At 36.2% G+C, this 18,967-nt stretch overlaps 1 protein-coding gene across 1 annotated transcript in view; it reads right to left on the bottom strand.

Annotated features, from left to right (window-relative positions):
- The window catches only part of MTPAP (mitochondrial poly(A) polymerase), a 32,849-nt gene that overhangs the window by 13,623 nt on the left and 259 nt on the right, over positions 1-18,967 (bottom strand). Inside the window, exons 2-6 of the mRNA XM_045874237.3 lie at positions 12,422-12,594; positions 11,680-11,913; positions 10,168-10,392; positions 3,183-3,394; positions 1,122-1,348 (exon numbers count right to left, since the gene is read on the bottom strand). Coding sequence (XP_045730193.1) covers positions 1,122-1,348; positions 3,183-3,394; positions 10,168-10,392; positions 11,680-11,913; positions 12,422-12,594 — 1,071 coding nt within the window. The remainder of the gene's footprint in view (positions 1-1,121; positions 1,349-3,182; positions 3,395-10,167; positions 10,393-11,679; positions 11,914-12,421; positions 12,595-18,967) is intronic.

Raw genomic sequence — 18,967 nt, 5'->3', positions numbered from 1 at the left:
AAAACCAATAGTGTGAACAAAAGAGCTAAGACGGAATGTGATGAGGGGTATCACGGTACTGAGCGCAATGTGGGAACGCATGAGAAAAGGATGGGAAGTCAGGTATGGCTACATAAGTGAAGATCTTCAATACCGGGGCGCCTGGGTGGCTCAGTCGTTAAGCGTCTGCCTTCAGCTCAGGTCATGATCCCAGGGTCCTGGGATCGAGCCCCGCATCGGGCTCCCTGCTCGGCGGCAGGAAGCCCGCTTCTCCCTCTCCCACTCCCCCTGCTTGTGCTCCCTCTCTCGCTGTGTCTCTCTCTGTCAAATAAATAAATAAAATCTTAAAAAAAAAAAAAAAAAGATCTCCAATACCAAGCTAAGTAAGCGGAGATTTATTCCATAGGGCATAAAATCCCCTTTAAGGTTATTTTAAACTGGGAAGATTCAGAGATCTACTTTAGAAGTATTATTTGGCAGCAGTACACAGGATGGATAGAAGATACAGTGTCTACATTTTGAGCGTATCCCTTATTTACCTTCTTTTTAGAATTTAGAACTGTTAATACTTTAGTATCTCCTACAGCAGTCTACCAAAATGTCAATTCATTTATGACATTAATTAAATAATATACTGATTTTAAAATAATTCACCTAAGATTGCTTGTAAACTTTTAACTAAAAAACACATTTAGGATCTTTAAAGCATTATAAAACAGTTTTCAGCATCTTTAAAAAAAAAATCTGGAAATAAATTCAGATTTGGAAAGCCATCACTGAACCTGTGATCCACTCAAAAGAGCTCTATCTGGGATGTTTTTTCTTCCCCCAAGGTCATTCCAGGCTCGGTCAACTAAGAGAGAGGCTCCAAATGTCTCATGATAGCTGTAAACAACCTTGCCAACTGACACAAATAGGACAGAACTCTAAAGGCCTCAGCATTGCAAATCATCTGCTCTCATGACCCCTAGTGGGCATTAAAAAAAATAAAAAACACTTAAATTTTAGATTCACAAAACTTTAAAAAAATACAGAAGACAAATTTTATGACTAATAAACAAACACACATGTCTTTGACAATACATGGTAATTATATTCATTTAAAATGTCAGAAAGAGAAAATAGACTGCTTCCAGTCTTACCTGCTAGAGTTTTTAGGTAGTCAAGTGTTGGAAGAATAGGGGGTGATCTCCTCTGGAGAAAAAAGATTACCATCATTGTAAGAGAGAAATTTGTAATCCAAGAGCCAGGAATACTACTCGTTAACGAATGTGCTCGAGCCCAGCATCGAATACTGAACACCAAGGCTCTCACTCTTGAGTCCAGAGTACCATATATATAAAGGAGTTCAGAACTTTTCAAGGCAATCCTTCAAAAGAAAAAAAAAAAAAAAAGAATTTTCAAACCCCCAAATTATGGCTCCAGAGTAGAGTAAAATACATACCTGGGAACATACATAAATATCTTACTATGTCTAAGCATATTCAGAACACCATGATCAGATAATCAAAAGCATTATGTATTTGCAATATAATATTTAATGTGAATGGTTGAATATCAAATACATTCATTAACATTAAAACATTCTTTTAAATGTTGACAGTTATTATGTAGTTGTAAAACTTAGATTTTTTAAATCAAAGTTCCTAAACATGACTTAATAAGGGAAACACAATATATATGTGCTCTTCAGTAACTATCGATAAAGACACTGACACATTTGTAAATGAGAGGCTCTACACCTCACGTTCACACCTTAGTTATCTAGTCCTTTGGCAAGCAAGGAAAATATTCTACTTATTTTATCAAGAGAGTATCTATATCTTAAAATTCAGCCAAAATTACATAAGTCTAACATTTATAAAAACCAAAACCCATGAAGATAAAATACCTTTTAAAGAAATCAAACTTCAGAACCTATTTTCAGTAAGTTTTCTAGTTATAATTTTATAATGCAAAAAATTATTAATCAGAAATATTTTAAAATTAAGCTCCTACTGATCAAAACATGTCTTGTAATTTCCCAAAGATCTGACAGAGGGCACAAAACCATTAACAGTATCAACTTCAAACTATAAAGTTTCATCATGGCATTTACTTCCTGAGTTTAAAGAGAACAGAAGAAATGGCAAATTAGAAATTCAAGGTGATTAAATGTTTTATATAAATGAATCTAAATTAAGCTGAAAATAAATATCAAATAGTGCAAGATATTTTATATAAAGAAACAATGCAGGAGTTTATAAAAACCTGAAGGACAGACAGTGAGACAAATTTTTAAAAACCTGTCCCAACAAGACAATAAATATACTACTACTACAAAGATGTCATTTTGTTCTATTTTACATACTATAAGAAAAATGTAATAACGATAGGAAGTATATTATGTATTTTTATTTATTTTTACTCTGAACTACTTGAGAGAAATCCCAAAGCACTCAGCACTGACTTGTTAGTGAACACGAGTTGAAGCAAAACTGCTCTGGAATGTATTTTCTAAATCTGTTTTGAGTAATGATTATTAATCTAAGAAATAATATAGTGAAATCTAATGCATGCAATGAGAATACTAGAGTTATGAAATAAACTCAACTGAGAAGTTTCCCCACCTGAGAACACAAGAAAAGGAATCAAAGTATAAAAGAACCTGTCATTCACACCCCATTTTTTTTTTTTTAAGGAAGCAGGTTGCTAGGATAATAAAATGAAAATATGCTAAAGGGAAAAACTATGCAGTCTGAAGCTGCGTACACCACTTTCTGACCTAAGCAAACATCATACAGGTTTAGGACCCAAAGTTGACGCTATCTGGAGACGATTCAGAGGTCAAACTCAAGGTGCTACTTTATTTTCTAAATATACTTGGAAGACTACATACAGAAGTTCTACTACAGTGCTTTCATGTTGTTATCAGGCTACATAAGTTAAGAATGATGAAACAGTTCTCCTCAGAAGATGATGTTATTTAGGTATGGTAACACTTTAAACACAATATCCTAACATTTTATTCATGAAGACCAAAAAAATCAAAAGATACGTATGAGAAAATATTTCCAATTTTTAAATCTAAGTGTTCAAAATTTTTAAAAGTTATTATTATTAAAGCATGTATAAGAGTCCAAAGCCACTGTTTCTGTACAAGAAAAACTATGTTAATACCTTATAATATTCACATTTAAGATGATAAAATTAAGAGATCATACCTATTATTAGTAGTCAAATCACACTGAAATCCAGAGGCTTGGTGTGAGAACCTCACAAGAGGACACCGAGCATTTAAGATTTTTTGTACACCCACACAACCAGGGCCAAAGTGGTCAAGGCATTCTCCTATCACAGACAGGATCTTCTGAGTTGCAATTCTTTCTGAAGGAACATTTTTCACTTGAAATTCCATCAGAAAATTTCCTGAGGTCTGAGTAATAAAAACATTTGTAAATGGGAGCTTTTTATAAGAAGGAATTTCTTAAACTTTCTAGAAGGACGCTCTAAGTCATTTTGGCACAACAAAAACCAAAAAACAAGGAACACACACTCAAAAAGTTCTTCATGAAATCACAGCCAACAACAGACTTAAAAAATCTCCAGTTGTCTTTTGTTTCTCCAAAGTACTAAACTAAAAAATCACTAGCTTTTTATAATTAACTTATACGCCACTATGTATTATATATCACAAGTATTACATGTAGAACCACTGACTCTATAAATTCAGTGACCATACATCTGCCTTTTCCTAGTTAGCCATTACATTTTAATAGACGTTATAAGCCCACAGTAGTTAGAATAGGGAAGTACATGTACAAATCAAATCAAACAGCAAATCAATAGAAGAAAACAGAGTATAATCAGACTTTAACTATATATAGGAATTTAATATAATGGACTCCAAAAATCACCAGGGTAAAATTACTATTTAACAAATGAGTCAAGTGGTCATTGAAAAAAATAAACTAGATCCTGACTTTAGCTCTGAAACCAAAGTAAATTCAACATAAATCAAAGATTTACACACAAAAAGTTTTATCAGTAAAGTACTAGAAGACAATGAATGTTTTTACAAGTAGTGAAGGATTTTCTAAGCATGACACAAAATTCCAGAATACACAAAAGAGAAATATGATTGAAACCATCTCAAGGTAAAGCATATATTCACTACTAGATAAAAGACAAAAGTAAAACAATAATACATATGTCACATAAATGACTAATTTCCCAAATTTATGAAGCGTTTATACAAATGAAAAGGAGAAAAACTCACCCAATTCTAAAAACAGGCAAAAAAAACTTGAATAAGAAATAACAAAAGAAATAAAAATGGCTAAGAAATACAATAGAAGATGCTCTTGTTTTCTAGAAACTAAAGAAGAAATTAAAACAACATTGGGACTTTTCATTTATCAGTCTGCCAAAGACAAAAAGGCTGCCAGGATCACTATCGATGGGTGCAGGGAAACATGTATATACTGTCAGTGGGAGTGTAAACTAGGACATATTTGGTAGACAACTTCAGTATCTACTGAAACTGTAAATGTATACTTGGACCAGCTACTAAAATTCTAGGAAATTATCCTAAAAAAAACACTTGCATTGATGAGCCGATTTACAAAGCTGTTCACTCACTGTAGCATTATTTGTGTGGTATACACCCTTTGGGAATTCTAGTTAGCTTAATAAGGCTACCTACCCGCAACCACCGCATTTTCCAGAACCCATTCCTAAGCCCTAACAATGTTTATCATAGAAATCCACCCCCTTACTCCCAGCTGAGTGGACCAGGCATGGCAGCTGACGTAAGCACTAGACGACTGTACCATATATTCATCCAGAGATCTCTTCTGGGAATTGGAACTGAGGTTCAGAGTCAACCATGTGGCTGAAATATGTATCTCAGAAGCTTTGGAGCAGGCACATTCTACATCACAAGGACAAAAATGTAAAGAAAATCAGTGGGGGTGCAGAAAGTGGAATGAAGGGGAGAAAGAAAAATAAAGCAACTAAGTGGAAAGAAACCGAATACTTCATGGGCTCTTGATACGTACACTTCCTACGTCTAGTTCTTTCCTAAGACTCATCCACATTCCTGGCTCTGGGTTCAATGAAGCTAGTTTGAGTTGGTTTCTGTGAACAACCAAAGAGTATTAACTAATACAGTTGACAATAAAGAAGGGGGGAAAATACACCACCCTGTCTAACAAATAAAGGACTGGTTAAGTAAATTACGGTACATTCATTCGGTGCTCTGCAGCCACTGAAAAGGATGCAGTAGACTGAATTGCCATGACAATATTAACTGGAGAAAAAAAAAAAAGATCAAATTATAATCTGTAAAGATTAAGGGGTTTTTGTTATAAAAAAGAATTTCTACATGTAAAGGAAAAAGTCCAGAACAAAACGCATTAAACAATTCACAGTAGTTACCTCTGGAGGTGGTGGGACCATCAAAGATATTTACATTACACATTTTTGTAACTATTACTATATAATCATAAAAGAAAACTTTATGGGGCGCCTGGGTGGCTCAGTCGTTAAGCGTCTGCCTTCAGCTCAGGTCATGGTCCCAGGGTCCTGGGATCAAGCCCTACATCGGGCTCTCTGCTCGGTGAGAAGCCTGTTTCTCCCTCTCCCACTCCCCCTGCTTGTGTTCCCTCTCTCGCTGTGTCTCTCTCTGTCAAATAAATAAATAAAATCTTTAAAAAAAGAAAACTTTATATAGATGACATGTATACAAACAATCTCCACAAATAAATATGTTGTTTTCTCTACTTATTCTGTAATCCAGACAGATTTTTGTATTTAAAGGATTTCCTTTAAAAACATTAAAACTTCAAAAATCTAGCTTAGCCTCTTTGTTAAAACATCTTTATAACTTTTGGTTCCCTAGTCTATTTGATTTTAAAATTAAAGCACATACCAATTTACATGGGAAGCAGGAACCCAAACAAGAGTAACCAACAAATACAGCATAGAGCTCCTCAACAGAAAACCAAAGAAAGAGAAACATCTTCTGTCAGGATTAAACAGTACCAGGAGAAAGAGACAGATCTGGGGTCAAACAATCTCAGGATGGCAAAAGAAGAGCAACTGGGAGAGTGGTATCAGACCAGACGTTGGAGGAGCCATGCTGAACTCAGATGCATGGGAAGGGTTAGGAATACACAGAAGAAAGGGGATAATGAGATTTTTTAATTAAATACTATAAATGAGAGAAAAATAAAATCACTGAAGTAACAAGTGAAAATGACACCAGGGAAAAATAGATCTGAGTAAAGGAATCAGGGCCAAGAAATTGGAGAAACTGTGAACTATAAGTGGGAATGTGCCAGTTATTGAAGCTATTCACCAAATATTCTGCATCACCTTTCTGGTATTTAGTAGGATTATCAGGTTCCTGTCCGAGTTAAGTGCAATCACGTGATGACCTGCTTTCACCAATGAAATATGAACAGAGGCTTCACAAGCCACTTCCAGGCAGAGCTTTAAGAACCAGCAGTCAGTTCTCTACTGTGCCTTTCCACTGCCTTCAGCGGTAGAAGCACAGGCGCGCGTGGTGAAAGTTCGTCAGCCTGGGAGCTTGAGTGCCCCCTGCCGACCTGCTTTGGCCACACAGCCTCTGGCAAGAGAGAGGGAGATGTGCTAAATCACTGAGATTTGGGAGCTGTTTATCACCAAGGCATAACCTGGCCTAAACCGGCCAATGTAAGAAACAAGAGATCCAGAACCACATGAGGTAATTCTACTTACATAAATGCACTCTGCAAGGAAATAAAACACTGCAATTACGGAAGACGCAGATTATGAAAACCATACCTATTGTGAGCAAAACGAAGATCCTCCCCAAAATTACACTTCTCTAACAAATAAAACTTAGAGAAATTCTTCAGACACCTAATCAATAAACATTTACTAATTTTGCTGTACCTCTGGCACTATGTTTCAGATAAATTTTTAAAACATTCCTGCATGTTCTTCCTAACTGCTCAGGGATTATGCCAATATCTAATAAAAATAAAACACAGGGTAAGCACCTTGTCCACAGCAATGATTTAGACAACAGAATAGGACTTAGCCACCAATTTTTATTTCTGTTACCTAAATCCTGTCAGATTTAAACCCTTTAGAAAAAGAAAAACTAAAGAAAAGAGCAAAGGCAGATTTTAGCTTAAAATTTTGTGCTAAAATGATCTTTGTGGTAAGTTAGGTGGTACATTTCACTTGTAAGCATCTTTCACACATTAAGAAACTTACACAAGTTTACAAGTGTAGTTGGTAAATAACTTTCACTTATTCATTAGCAAAACATCTGTTTAGTGCCTGTGGTGTAAGGATATTCTACATAGTGCCAAAAGATATACAAGAGTCTAACACCCTCTTCCTAACTCCCCTCAGTTCGGGTCGAATAAAGCAAACACCCGGAACTATAGAGCAAGGTGGTGTGCCAAAGGAGACACACACCAAGAGGAAAGAGGAAGGAGAGTTCACAAGTGCACAAAGCAAACAGGCTCTTTTATGAAGCTGATGAATTTAAAAGTGCTTCTGGGGGCACCTTTTCCTTCTCCCTCCACTACCCCTCCCACTCCTGGGAGCACACGTTCTCTCTAATAAAATCTTTAAACAAAAGTGCTTCTGTTTTTCATTATAATTCATTTTTAATGTTTCTATTAGCAAAGCTGTTACAATCTTAAACAAGCACATATTTCAAAGTATACATTTTTAACACATTTCATTAGTTAAACCTACATACCAAATAATGTCAAATTATTTAGTGAGACTGGAGCACTGTCTTTTATTTATTTATTTTAAAAGATTTTATTTATGTGAGAGAGAGAAAATGAGTTGGGGGGAGGGGCAGAGGGAGAAGCAGACTCCCTGCTGAGCAGAGAGCCCAATGTAGGGCTTGATCCCAGGACCCTGAGATTAAGACCTGAGCCAAAGTCAGTCGCTTAACCGACTGAACTAGCCAGGAGCCTCTGGAGTACTGTCTTTTAAAATATCTTTTCGGAACGCCTCTATATTTCAGAAATCTAAGAGCCAACTAAAAGTTTCCAACTCCTCTACTTTCAAAGAAAAAGCTGTGTTTCCTATTTGCGTAATAATTAACTAGTAATACTGTTGCTGATAGTGATCAACATTTGACACTTATTACATGCCAAGCACCATCCTAAGTGTCATGTGTATTAACTCAGTTGGCCCCTCCAGTGCTCCATGAGATAGGTGTTATAGCACTATCCCAATCTCATGGCTAGAAAAATGTCAGCACAGAGAAGACAAATAAATTACCAAGGATCATACAACTGGTAAGTAAAAGAATTACTCTTCTGCAGTCTGGCTCTAGAGCACAAGCTTTAACCATTACAATACATTATTATGCACCTTGATTGTTTTGCAAAGTCTTTTTACCTACCTTAGGAATAACCCAGCGCAATTTAAGTGTCCCTGCCAGGAATTTAATACATATTAGTCTTAGTAGAGGAATGATCCATTTCATTTTGATGTATTTTGCATTCCTTAGCCAGTTTTAATTCAGTAAGTATATACTGAGCATATTAAGTTATGTCAGGCACTATGTGGGATAAGACAATGAACAGACACGGCTTCTGCCCTGCCCTAGCTTATGATATAGTGGGAGGAATATATCAGCCACTAACTAAACATAACACAGAAGAACTGTGGAGAGAGAGAAACATGAGCAAGATACTGTGAGAGTTTAAAAGGAACTGTGTGACTTTGGTTTGAGGATATACGTAAAGGGAGAGAGAAAAAATAACTTAAAACAGAATTAAGATAGCAAATGTCAGGAAAACTAAAATGCCACTAATTAACATATGAAACATATATAAGAACTTTTATAAAAACTTACAAAGAATATTTGCAAAGAATGAAAAAAGTTTTGTTTTCAAAATGGCAGGCTGAAGGGCCACCTGGACATCCACGTAGACAGGACATCCACGTAGACAGGATTACTAGTTCGAAATACGTAAGACAGAGTCATAAAAATCTACATTTTATAAACACACAGAAGCCTTTCCAAAGTTTTAATTAAATTAAAGCATCCTTTATACTGTTTGGCAGGATGGCAGAGATATTGGTTAACTTTACCAGTTCGACATGCATATTTATAAGTACTAAATGGAATATATAATTTCCAAACTGTAAGAGGAAAAAGTGGAATGAGGCAGGAATAAAGCAGCAATCCACAGGAATAAAAGGTACAGCAGAGAGAATACAGTCAGTGGTACTGTAACAACATTGTATAGTGCCAGATGCTACAAGACAGACACCTGTGGTGAGGACAGCATAACATATAAACGTTTCCAATATGGCACACCTGAAACTAATGTAATAATATGTCAACTAGACTTCAGTTTTGCTTTTTTTTTAAAGCAGCAATCCAGTAAGAGTAAGGGAAAGGGAATGAAAAGCAAAGAAAAAGTACAGAAAAAAACATAAATAAAAAATAAGATAGTAGAAATGAATCCAAAAATCATCAGTAATAATGAACAAATACATTGACTTCAAAGACTCAAAGCTCAGAATTAAAGCACAAAATTCAGTGATCTGCTATTCATCAGAGAGACACCCGAAGTATAACAGCATATTTAAGGTCAAAATGAAGATACAGACGAAGATACGTGAAGCAAATAACCAGTGGTTATCTTGACAGACAAAAAAGAATTTAAGGAAAAAGCGTATGTAGAGATAAAGGACATAATTGAATGATAAATGAACAGTAAGAAGACATAATAATCATATACCTATATACCCACATGTAGCTAACATAGCCTTTGAATAAAACAGAGATCAAACGAATTCCTAGGAAAACTTAACAAGACCAAAAATCATGAGATTTCAAAGTATTTCAATGACCAGATCACACAGATAAAAAAATTAGTTAAGATACAGACAATTTGAATAACACAATAAATAACCTTGGCCTAAGGGAAAAACTTCAGAACTCTTGGAAAAAATTATTCATTTTACTGCGTATGTGTAGAATATTTACAAAAAATGATCGTATATTTTATCAATACAAAGAAAGACTTTATAATTCCAAAAAATCAATGTCAAATAGATCACATTCTTTAGCCACAATGTTTATTAAAGTTTAGAAACCAACAGTTATAATTTTATTAAGTCCAAATATTACTTTTAAAATATCTTAACTTTAGTGATCTAAAGAAATATAATTACCTTGTTGGTGTTGAGTTTTCCAATTTCATCTAGATCCAAAAACATGTCCAAATCACATCCTAATTTCCCAAAACTGTTCACTGAGGAGCCAAAGGGTCTCACTGTACAGTCCTGAAAATATGCAGCTGCTAGGTCTTCAATAAGAGAACAGGTGAGATATCGGAGCTTAATGTCCTCCTCCGTTAACTGGAACTCCTTCAGGAGAGTGTTCAGCTGATCATCCATCTAGCTGGCCAGAACAAAACCAACAAAATACAGAAAATGTACAGGTCATATAAAATAACTGTCATTTTACTTCCAGAGATCTGATGGCTTTGGAGACCTACCATAAAAACATATCCCTTTTCCTTCAACCATAAAAATTGGTTAGATTTTTTTAGGGGCGCCTGGGTGGCTCAGTCGGTTAAGCTGCTGCCTTCGGCTCACGTCATGATCCCAGGGTCCTGGGATCGAGCCCCGCATCGGGTTCCCTGATTAGCCGATAGCCTGCTTCTCCCTCTCCCTCTGCCCGCCTCTCTGCCTACTTGTACTCTCTCTCTCTGTCAAATAAATAAATAAAATCTTAAAAAAAAAAAAAAGATTTTTTAAAATATCCCTTTAAAAAGAACTGAGGAATGATAACATTGGCAAAATCAAAGTTGGCCAGAACTAAAATCACTACTTTACAATTAAAGTATTGTTTTAGGAAAATGAAAATAGTCAAATAAAATGCTCCAGAAAGAGATCAAAGCAACCACAAAGCTAGACATTTTTTTTTTATCACATTTTAAATGAAGTTGGGGGGAAGGAAGAAGCAATGTTAAAGACAAGAAACACTAGAAATAAGCAATGCTTTAGGTAATGAAGGCCCAAGATCCCTCAACTCCTCAGAATAATAATCCTGTATCTTCACCAGAAAACTGGTGTTAAAAGCATCACATTTCGAAACTGTGCAAGTATTTAAAATAAAAATCATAGCCTCAAATGCCCTTATTTGGAAATAATATTGAAATTAACTGAACTAAGCATTCAACTCAAGAAAAATAAGTAAAAGAAAAGAAGGAAATGTAGGTTAGAAAATCAAACCAAAAAATACCATTTTGATAAAAATCATGAACTGATTCTTTGAAAGGACTACTAAACTAGCTAAACCTTTGACAAGCCTTTGTAGAAAAACTAAAACTAATATAAACAATGTTAGGGCAGCAAAACAGATTAAATCAGAAATGAGATTTTTTTTTTTTGGAGATATTTTTAAATTTACAGAAAAATGCCAGGTACAACTATATGTCATTACGTTGACTGGAAAAAGAAAACCTGAACAGTTCAAAGGCTGAAAACTCTGGAAGAAGGTGGTTACTTGGGAGGAGTATAATGGGGGTGTGGGGGCGGGCATCGGGGAAGGATTACTTTCACTTTACACTCAACATATTCTGTAGTCTATTTTATGATAAGAACCTATAATATACAAACTAATGTCATATATACACACACATATTTTTAGAAATTGGGGAAGTATACCTAAAAACTTACACTTTCTGCATAACAAAGTAATTCAGAAAGCTTCTTGTTTGAAGGAGGGGAATGATTACTGCTTTGTATACAGGACTGTTCTGAAGTCTGGCTTGATGGATTCTTCATCTTTAAATTGAAGAAACGCGACTTGAATGGAATTGCAGCCTCTGTCTCCATACTCGGAGTTCGAGTTACATTCTGTAGTGAAGTGACACTTTCCTTTTGAGAAAACTCTACAACTGCATAAAGACCCTATGCCAAAATCATAAGGAAAAGCAGAAGACATCTCAGAAGGATATATTTTACATATTTACATAGTGTTTCAGTTCAAATTTCCAAACGATTATCATAATACTAAAAAAGATTCATTACAAATGAAACACTTCTAACACAAGCCCTGGTTTTAATCATTATAAGCAGACTAAGAAAAGGAACACCATAAAGTGATACTAGTCAACAGAAGCTGAAAACGATGAAATAGAAAATCATAAGGCAAAACAAAAATCCCCTCCCCCCAGCCTTTATCCCTAAGATAACAGACGAAAGTATTCAAATAATGGAATCAGTCAGTTATAAGTTACTTAGAATTCTGTAGTAATGCCATAAGGATGTCTATTCTCATACAAAAAAAAAATCATTAAAGAAATTTAAAGAAAGATGTAAGATATCAAAAGAGAATCTAACTTTACCATATTGCAAATAACAAATGGGACCTTTACCTTTCAAAAGCATGAATGTCAGACTGTTTTCAAATACTTACAAAGCTCTCATAGAAGAAATGACTATTAATACGTCCATGTTGGGATAAATATTTCAGAAACTTTTTTTCACTGATTTTATTTGGGCAATGTATTAGAACAGTTCGCTGTGCCTGTTCTCGTCTTTCTTTCTGCACCTCAGAGAATTTCTTTTTGGGAGTCCTGTCTTCAGAGCCTGTGAATGAGACAAAAACATTTGCGGCACACACACACACACACACACACACACCCCGATATAAAATTTAAAGCATATTTCAATAAGGTATATAAAGATTTTATAGCTGACTAAATAAATCCAAATCTCATCTTCTTCTTTACCTATGTAAGAATGAAGCTATACTACTTTTGATTTTCATTTAACCATTCTCTTGTAATTATCATTAATGCTGTCCACTTTCCCAGTTTTGATTTACTGTATTCAATGCACAGCGCTGAAAAGAGAGAGATCCACAAAATTATAAAAGCAAAATCAGGAATGTAAAATCACTCGTTAACACCTCCCCAAATAAATACGCACATACAAAATCTGTATAAGCTGTAACATTCCAGAGCCTAAAAGAAATTATTATAAGCCTGAGTGTAACGAGAATGAGTTTAGAACTTTAATGTATTAAAGTAAGTTATTATAGTTTTTCTTTGTCGTGGGCTTTGATCTGGCTGAAACAATTAACAATGAGTTACCAACTACCGTGCTGTGTATCACAGGGAAATCAAAGAATTTAAAATCGAGTTGCTGCCCATAAAAGTTCATGATAATTTTACTAATGACATACATGATTATTTCTTTTTTCAAAAAAAACCACTCCAGGGGGCGCCTGGGTGGCTCAGTCGGTTAAGCGACTGCCTTCGGCTCAGGTCATGATCCCAGGGTGCTGGGATCAAGTCCCGCATCGGGCTGTCTGCTCAGCAGAGAGTCTGCTTCTCCCTCTCACTCTCCCTCTGTGCTCGCCCTCCCTACCTCTCTCTCTCTGTCTCTCAAATAAATAAAATCTTTGGGGAAAAAAAAAAACAACAAACACTCCAGGGGTTGGGGGTTTTACAATCACAGGAAATGAAGACAAGAGCTGTGAAAGTCAAGAATTAGATATTAATAAATCAATTGACCACAAAGGAAAGATCAACAACTAAGTATAAAGCCAAACAATGAGTTTTAGCAACTCATTTTTCCTCCAATATATTTAACTTCTAGTTGGGTGGCTTAAAAGTGTTTCCAGAAGTCTGGAATGGTAGATTCTAGAGATTATAAACCACCAAGTCTGATATCAATACTCTAAAGAAATTCCAAAGAGAATAAATAGTACAGAAAATAGAATCGGTATGTGGAAATTGGCAGATGCTTTTAGACTCCTCTTCTTTCAAAAGGTTATAAAACTGATGGATCAAGGAATACTACAAACTACAAAACAACAAACACACTTAATTTATCTTAATTTCCGCAAACTCCAATACATCCTTGCAGACCAGACAGACAAATGCGCGTTAAGGCCAGTAAGGGCTTGCGGAACCCTAAACTGTGTTCATTAGTACAGACCCAGAGGCAGTCTCTAATGGCACACCACAGAACTCTTGGCCCTGACACAGTCCCCATGTCCAACAATTGATCAAACAGGTACTGAGTACCTTTCCTGCATTTACTGTACTAGATACTGAAAACACATCTCTTAAATAGGGGTCCACATCTCCATCCTGAATGCCAACTCTTTAACATCCATCTCTTATTTCAAGGCCTAATGCCTAAACTGGTCTCATTCACACTAGTCTTTTCCTTCTCAAGCAATTCTTTGCTGCCGAAGTGACCTTTATAAATTAATCTTTTTAAAAAGTCTTATTTTTTGCCCTCCTTGCTTCAAACCCTTCAGTAGCTTCCCTACTGCATTCAAGATCAAGTCTAAACGTGACAGCGTGGGCATGTATAGTTATCGGCATTTTGTCCCACCGCTCCTCTTCAACGTCAGTTTCTACCATTTCCTCCTTTTGCACTGTTCACTTAAGGTATTCCATACACAATACTACCACATACTGTGAACTTTTAAAATCTTCCTGTCTCTGAATGGAATGCCCGCTTTCTTATTTTCTGCCTCGAAAACTCCCATTCACCCTCCCAGAGATGTGTGAAGACTTTTGACTTTCCAGGACAGACTCTCCTCTATCTCTCTATTACCTTACTTCAACATCTGTGAAAGAAGGTAATTCTTGGTATTGTATTTATTTAACAATATGGAAAAATATGTCTTCCATATTGAGGACAGAGACTATCATTATTCACTTCGATCTCAGTCTATTGACAGTCCTCCCAATTTTTTCCTTTTTTTTTTTTTTTTTGATCCAGGCTTTGCCTAGACCACCTCACCCACTTTTCCCTTTGTAATTACTACCTATATTTTCTTATCTCTAGTTTTCACTGAGTCTAGACTGATGTCCAAGTGCTTACTGTAAAAGTAAAGCCAAATTGTTAAATTTTATAAAGTAAAAGTATAAATCCTTCCCTAGTTCTCTGCCCCTAATAACACCCAACTATTAAGTTTGGTATTTATGTTCCCAGGTATTTTTAAGGCATATATAAATATACACATTTGTATTTCTCCACAAAGAACTATTTTTTACATAATTAAAAATTACTGAAATCATACTATACATTCTGTTTTATAATATGCTTCTAAAGACTTAATACATTGGTGATATCTCTGTTTCTATATGTTTACCTCATTATTTAAGCAACTGTGTAAGTATTCTTGTTAATTCATCATAGGTTAGTCAATCCTCTACTGATAAATATTTGGGTGGTTTTCCTTTCTTCACTATTACAACAATACTGCAGTATCATCTGCATACAATGTCTTTGCACCTTTTTGCAAGTATATCCCTGCAGTTGATCACTAGGGAGGAAAGACTGAATTTAAGATTGACAGAGAAATCTGATAAAAGATGAAGAAATGTGCTTGAGAAGATAGGAGAGGTAGAATCCAAAGTATTAATAGTTCTGGCCTTGAACAACAGTAGGTAAAAATGGACAAGACAAAGTTGTGAAGGAGGGGACAAAGAATTCAGGTAGTTTATTATCTCACAAAAAGCTTATCAAATCTACCAATGACACAAAGTTCAGAGTAAAAAGTAGTGAGTGCTAATATTTTACGACCAACACAATTTATGGCATTGATGACATAATCTGGTTAAGCATAAACTTAACACAAAAAATAAGACTAAATACTGTCCTGCATCTAAAATTAAAAACAACATAAAGATACAATGACATAACGGGGAAGAAAATTAATCTAGGAGTAGTTGCATATAAGAGGCCCAAAGTTTAATTTGATCAATGCTCAGAATTAGTCAAAGAAATGTCTTAATTTCTGGGATATGGATAGGGAGAGAATAAACATATATAAAACTCCAAACTTGGGGCTCCTGGGTGGCTCAGTTGTTAGGCGTCTGCCTTCGGCTCAGGTCATGATCCCAGGATCCTGGGATTGAGCCCCGCATCAGGCTCCCTGCTCCGCAGGAAGCCTGCTTCTCCCTCTCCCACTCCCCTTGCTTGTGTTCCCTCTCTCAATGTGTCTCTCTGTCAAATAAATAAATGAAATCTTTAAAAAACAAAACAAACTCCAAACTTTATTAAAACAAATGTTTTCAAAAATCCAAATTCAAGGGATAACAGAACTTCTTTACTATTTACTGGCAAGGCCACATATGCAGTATATGTTCTACTCTGGACATAATGGATATAAAGGATTTTAAAGAACCAGAGAGGGGCTCCTGGGAGGCTCAGTAGGTTAAGCGTCTGCCTTTGACTCAGGTCATGATCTCAGGGTCCTGGGATCGAGTCCCGTATTGGGCTCCCTGCTCGACGGGGAACCTGCTTCTTCCTCTCCTGTTTCCCCTGCATGTGCACTCTCTCTCTCTGTCAAATAAATAAAATCTTAAAAAAAAAAAAAAAAAAGAAACAAACAGAGAACATCTGGAGAGGGGTAGTAAAAGGTCTAGAAACTGACAGAGAATTACTGTAATAAAGAATTACTGTAAATACAGCCTAGAAAAAAAACTAATGAGAACCCAAATGCTGTCTTCAAATATAACAGTGAGCTGTCTTCAAATATAACAGTGAGCCCTCCATTCGTGCAGCACTTCAGTTTTCCAAGCACCTTCACATACACACTCTATTTAGAATCTCACAATAATTTTTGAGATACAGTGGGTCTATAACTGGTGGAAAAACGGCACAAAATCAAACATCTATAAGCTAAGTAGCCACTTATAGAATTAATCTGTTGTCTGATTGCCTAGCATCTGTCCCCCTTGTTCGAGTTACAACACATCCTGCTTGTAGAAAGCCGCTATATGAAGTTGTAGGGGGGCAGTCAATACAGTTATCCTACCTGTGACACTGACCCTCACCCCATTAGATAGGCTAAGATTATTAGACTATTTTGGATAGCTCCTCTGGGTCCAAAGGGTGGGGGGGCAGGGTGTGATCAATCAAAAGTTCTTTCTTCAAATTCAGGTAAAAGATGATCTTATTCTTCCTTCTGGCGAAGGCTACAAACATGTAAACATGAAGCTGCTGTGGCCATGCCTCTGTGTAGAAGAATCTGAGATAAGGGGGCAACCAAACAACAATACCCCACATTGACCACATCTATCCACCTTAACGCATCTAGCTCTCTCTGACGTTTGGTTACATGGGTTGGTATATCCTCCCCCCTCTACTTAAGCTAATTCAAGTTAGCTTCTGTCACCTGTACCCCAAAGAGTGCTGAATAATACACTGCATATTCTTACTCTTAAAATTGGGGGTCTTTTCCACTACCCAAATGAAAGCTATGTCAAAGCTAAGCTTACTTAGCTCATTACAAACATTTTCCAACCATTAGAGCCTGACCAAAAAATGGATTTGGTTGATTTATGAAATACTGTGTTCCTTGTTACTAGAAAATATTACTAGAAATGTTTTCCAACAAGTTCTCATACTAAATGGAAACCTCAACTGGAAATTTCTCAAGTTTCTTCCAATTATAAAATGTTATGCTTCTGAGTATAAAGTGCAGTTACCTTCTTCTCTTTTAAAAAATGGAAAATAAATTCAGACGAAGATCTTGTTAGGCACCCCAAAAGTCCCTGAATATTTAGCCAATTATGATACAAAATGAAGCACATTTCCTAGGAAAAACAACAAAGCTGTATGAACAAAGAGTATAGTCTTGGAATCAGGTTTTTTCCTTATCTTTGCTACTTCATAGATGGGTAAGTTTCAACTCGCCACTTGGACTAGCCTTTTTCCTCACCTATAAACTGCAGTAATAACTCCTTCCGTACCAACTTTACAGTTTTATTTCTCAAAGAGCTTAAGAAAAAACTCCCAAATCTAAACCACTATACAGATGTCAAATTACAATAGCTTCTTTGACAGAATCCTTACTTAAATTTTCAGTTACTTGAGCATTTTTAACAGAAGCAGTTTCTACCAAATACAATCCGATCAGTATGTCAGTGAAATGAATTCTCACTCCCTGTCAATATGAACCTTTATTTATACAGTCTGATGAGAAGAGCAATCCCACCATTTATTTTAGGGGAAAACATTTTACTTGATTAGCCTACTACAAAAATATTCCCAGAAATAATTTCATCTCTTAAAACTATAGCCCCAAGAGGGGCGCCTGGGTGGCTCAGTTGGTTGGGTGACTGCCTTCGGCTCAGGTCATGATCCTGGAGTCCCTGGATCGAGTCCCGCATCGGGCTCCCTGCTCGGCGAGGAGCCTGCTTCTCCCTCTAACCCTCCCCCTCTCATGTACTCTCTCTCTCTCATTCTCGCTCTCTCAAATAAATAAATCTTAAAAAAAAAAAAAAACTATAGCCCCAAGAAATGGCAGAAATCAACATATTGCTTAATAATTTGATTCGAGGTCTAAATGAACTCAGCTTTGTAACCTTGCACAAGTTACTTAGTTCTTTGAGCCTCTCTGTACACCTGTTAAGTGGAGACAGATGATACAGTCTTTGCTAGGTTGTTTTAAAAATTGTAAATAAGATACATGCAGCTTCTGGGTCACAAGAGGGGTTCAGTAATAGTGGGCTTCTCAATACACAAAGAAGCATATAAATTTAGAACGTTTACGGGGCAGCAGCCTGTTCCGGTGAATGCAAATCTGTTACCTGGTTACCAAAATGGCCAAAAGAATAAAGCAAACGGCAGTAAGGTCCACAGGCAGAATACTACATTTGGGAGCCGCGAATATTGTTATTCATTAATGCTTCACTACTCGTCCTCCATCAACAACTTATAAAATCAGATACATTTGTAAATTCAGCAACTGACCGATGTGTGGCATCACTGTTTTCATTGGGAACGTTGTTCTGCCAAATTATAAAATATTAGCAAGCCGTTCTCTTAGCCTGAATTTCACAAATATTTAAATACTTTCATTTCTGTACACGGGCGTCCTCAAAGAAACATCACCCACCCCACTACCACCACGAGCAAGGAGCGGCCCTGCGTTCCCCTGATGAGATTAGAGGAGGACGGGACACGGCCTCACCCTATTGCCAAAGGC

Source organism: Mirounga angustirostris, unplaced genomic scaffold (assembly GCF_029215605.1).
Source record: "Mirounga angustirostris isolate CCGP_5_RB_7025 unplaced genomic scaffold, mMirAng1.0.hap1 SCAF_5, whole genome shotgun sequence".
Taxonomy (NCBI): Eukaryota; Metazoa; Chordata; class Mammalia; order Carnivora; family Phocidae; genus Mirounga; species Mirounga angustirostris.
The sequence above is the reverse complement of the archived record's forward strand: the minus strand, read 5'-3'. Positions and strand labels throughout refer to the sequence as shown.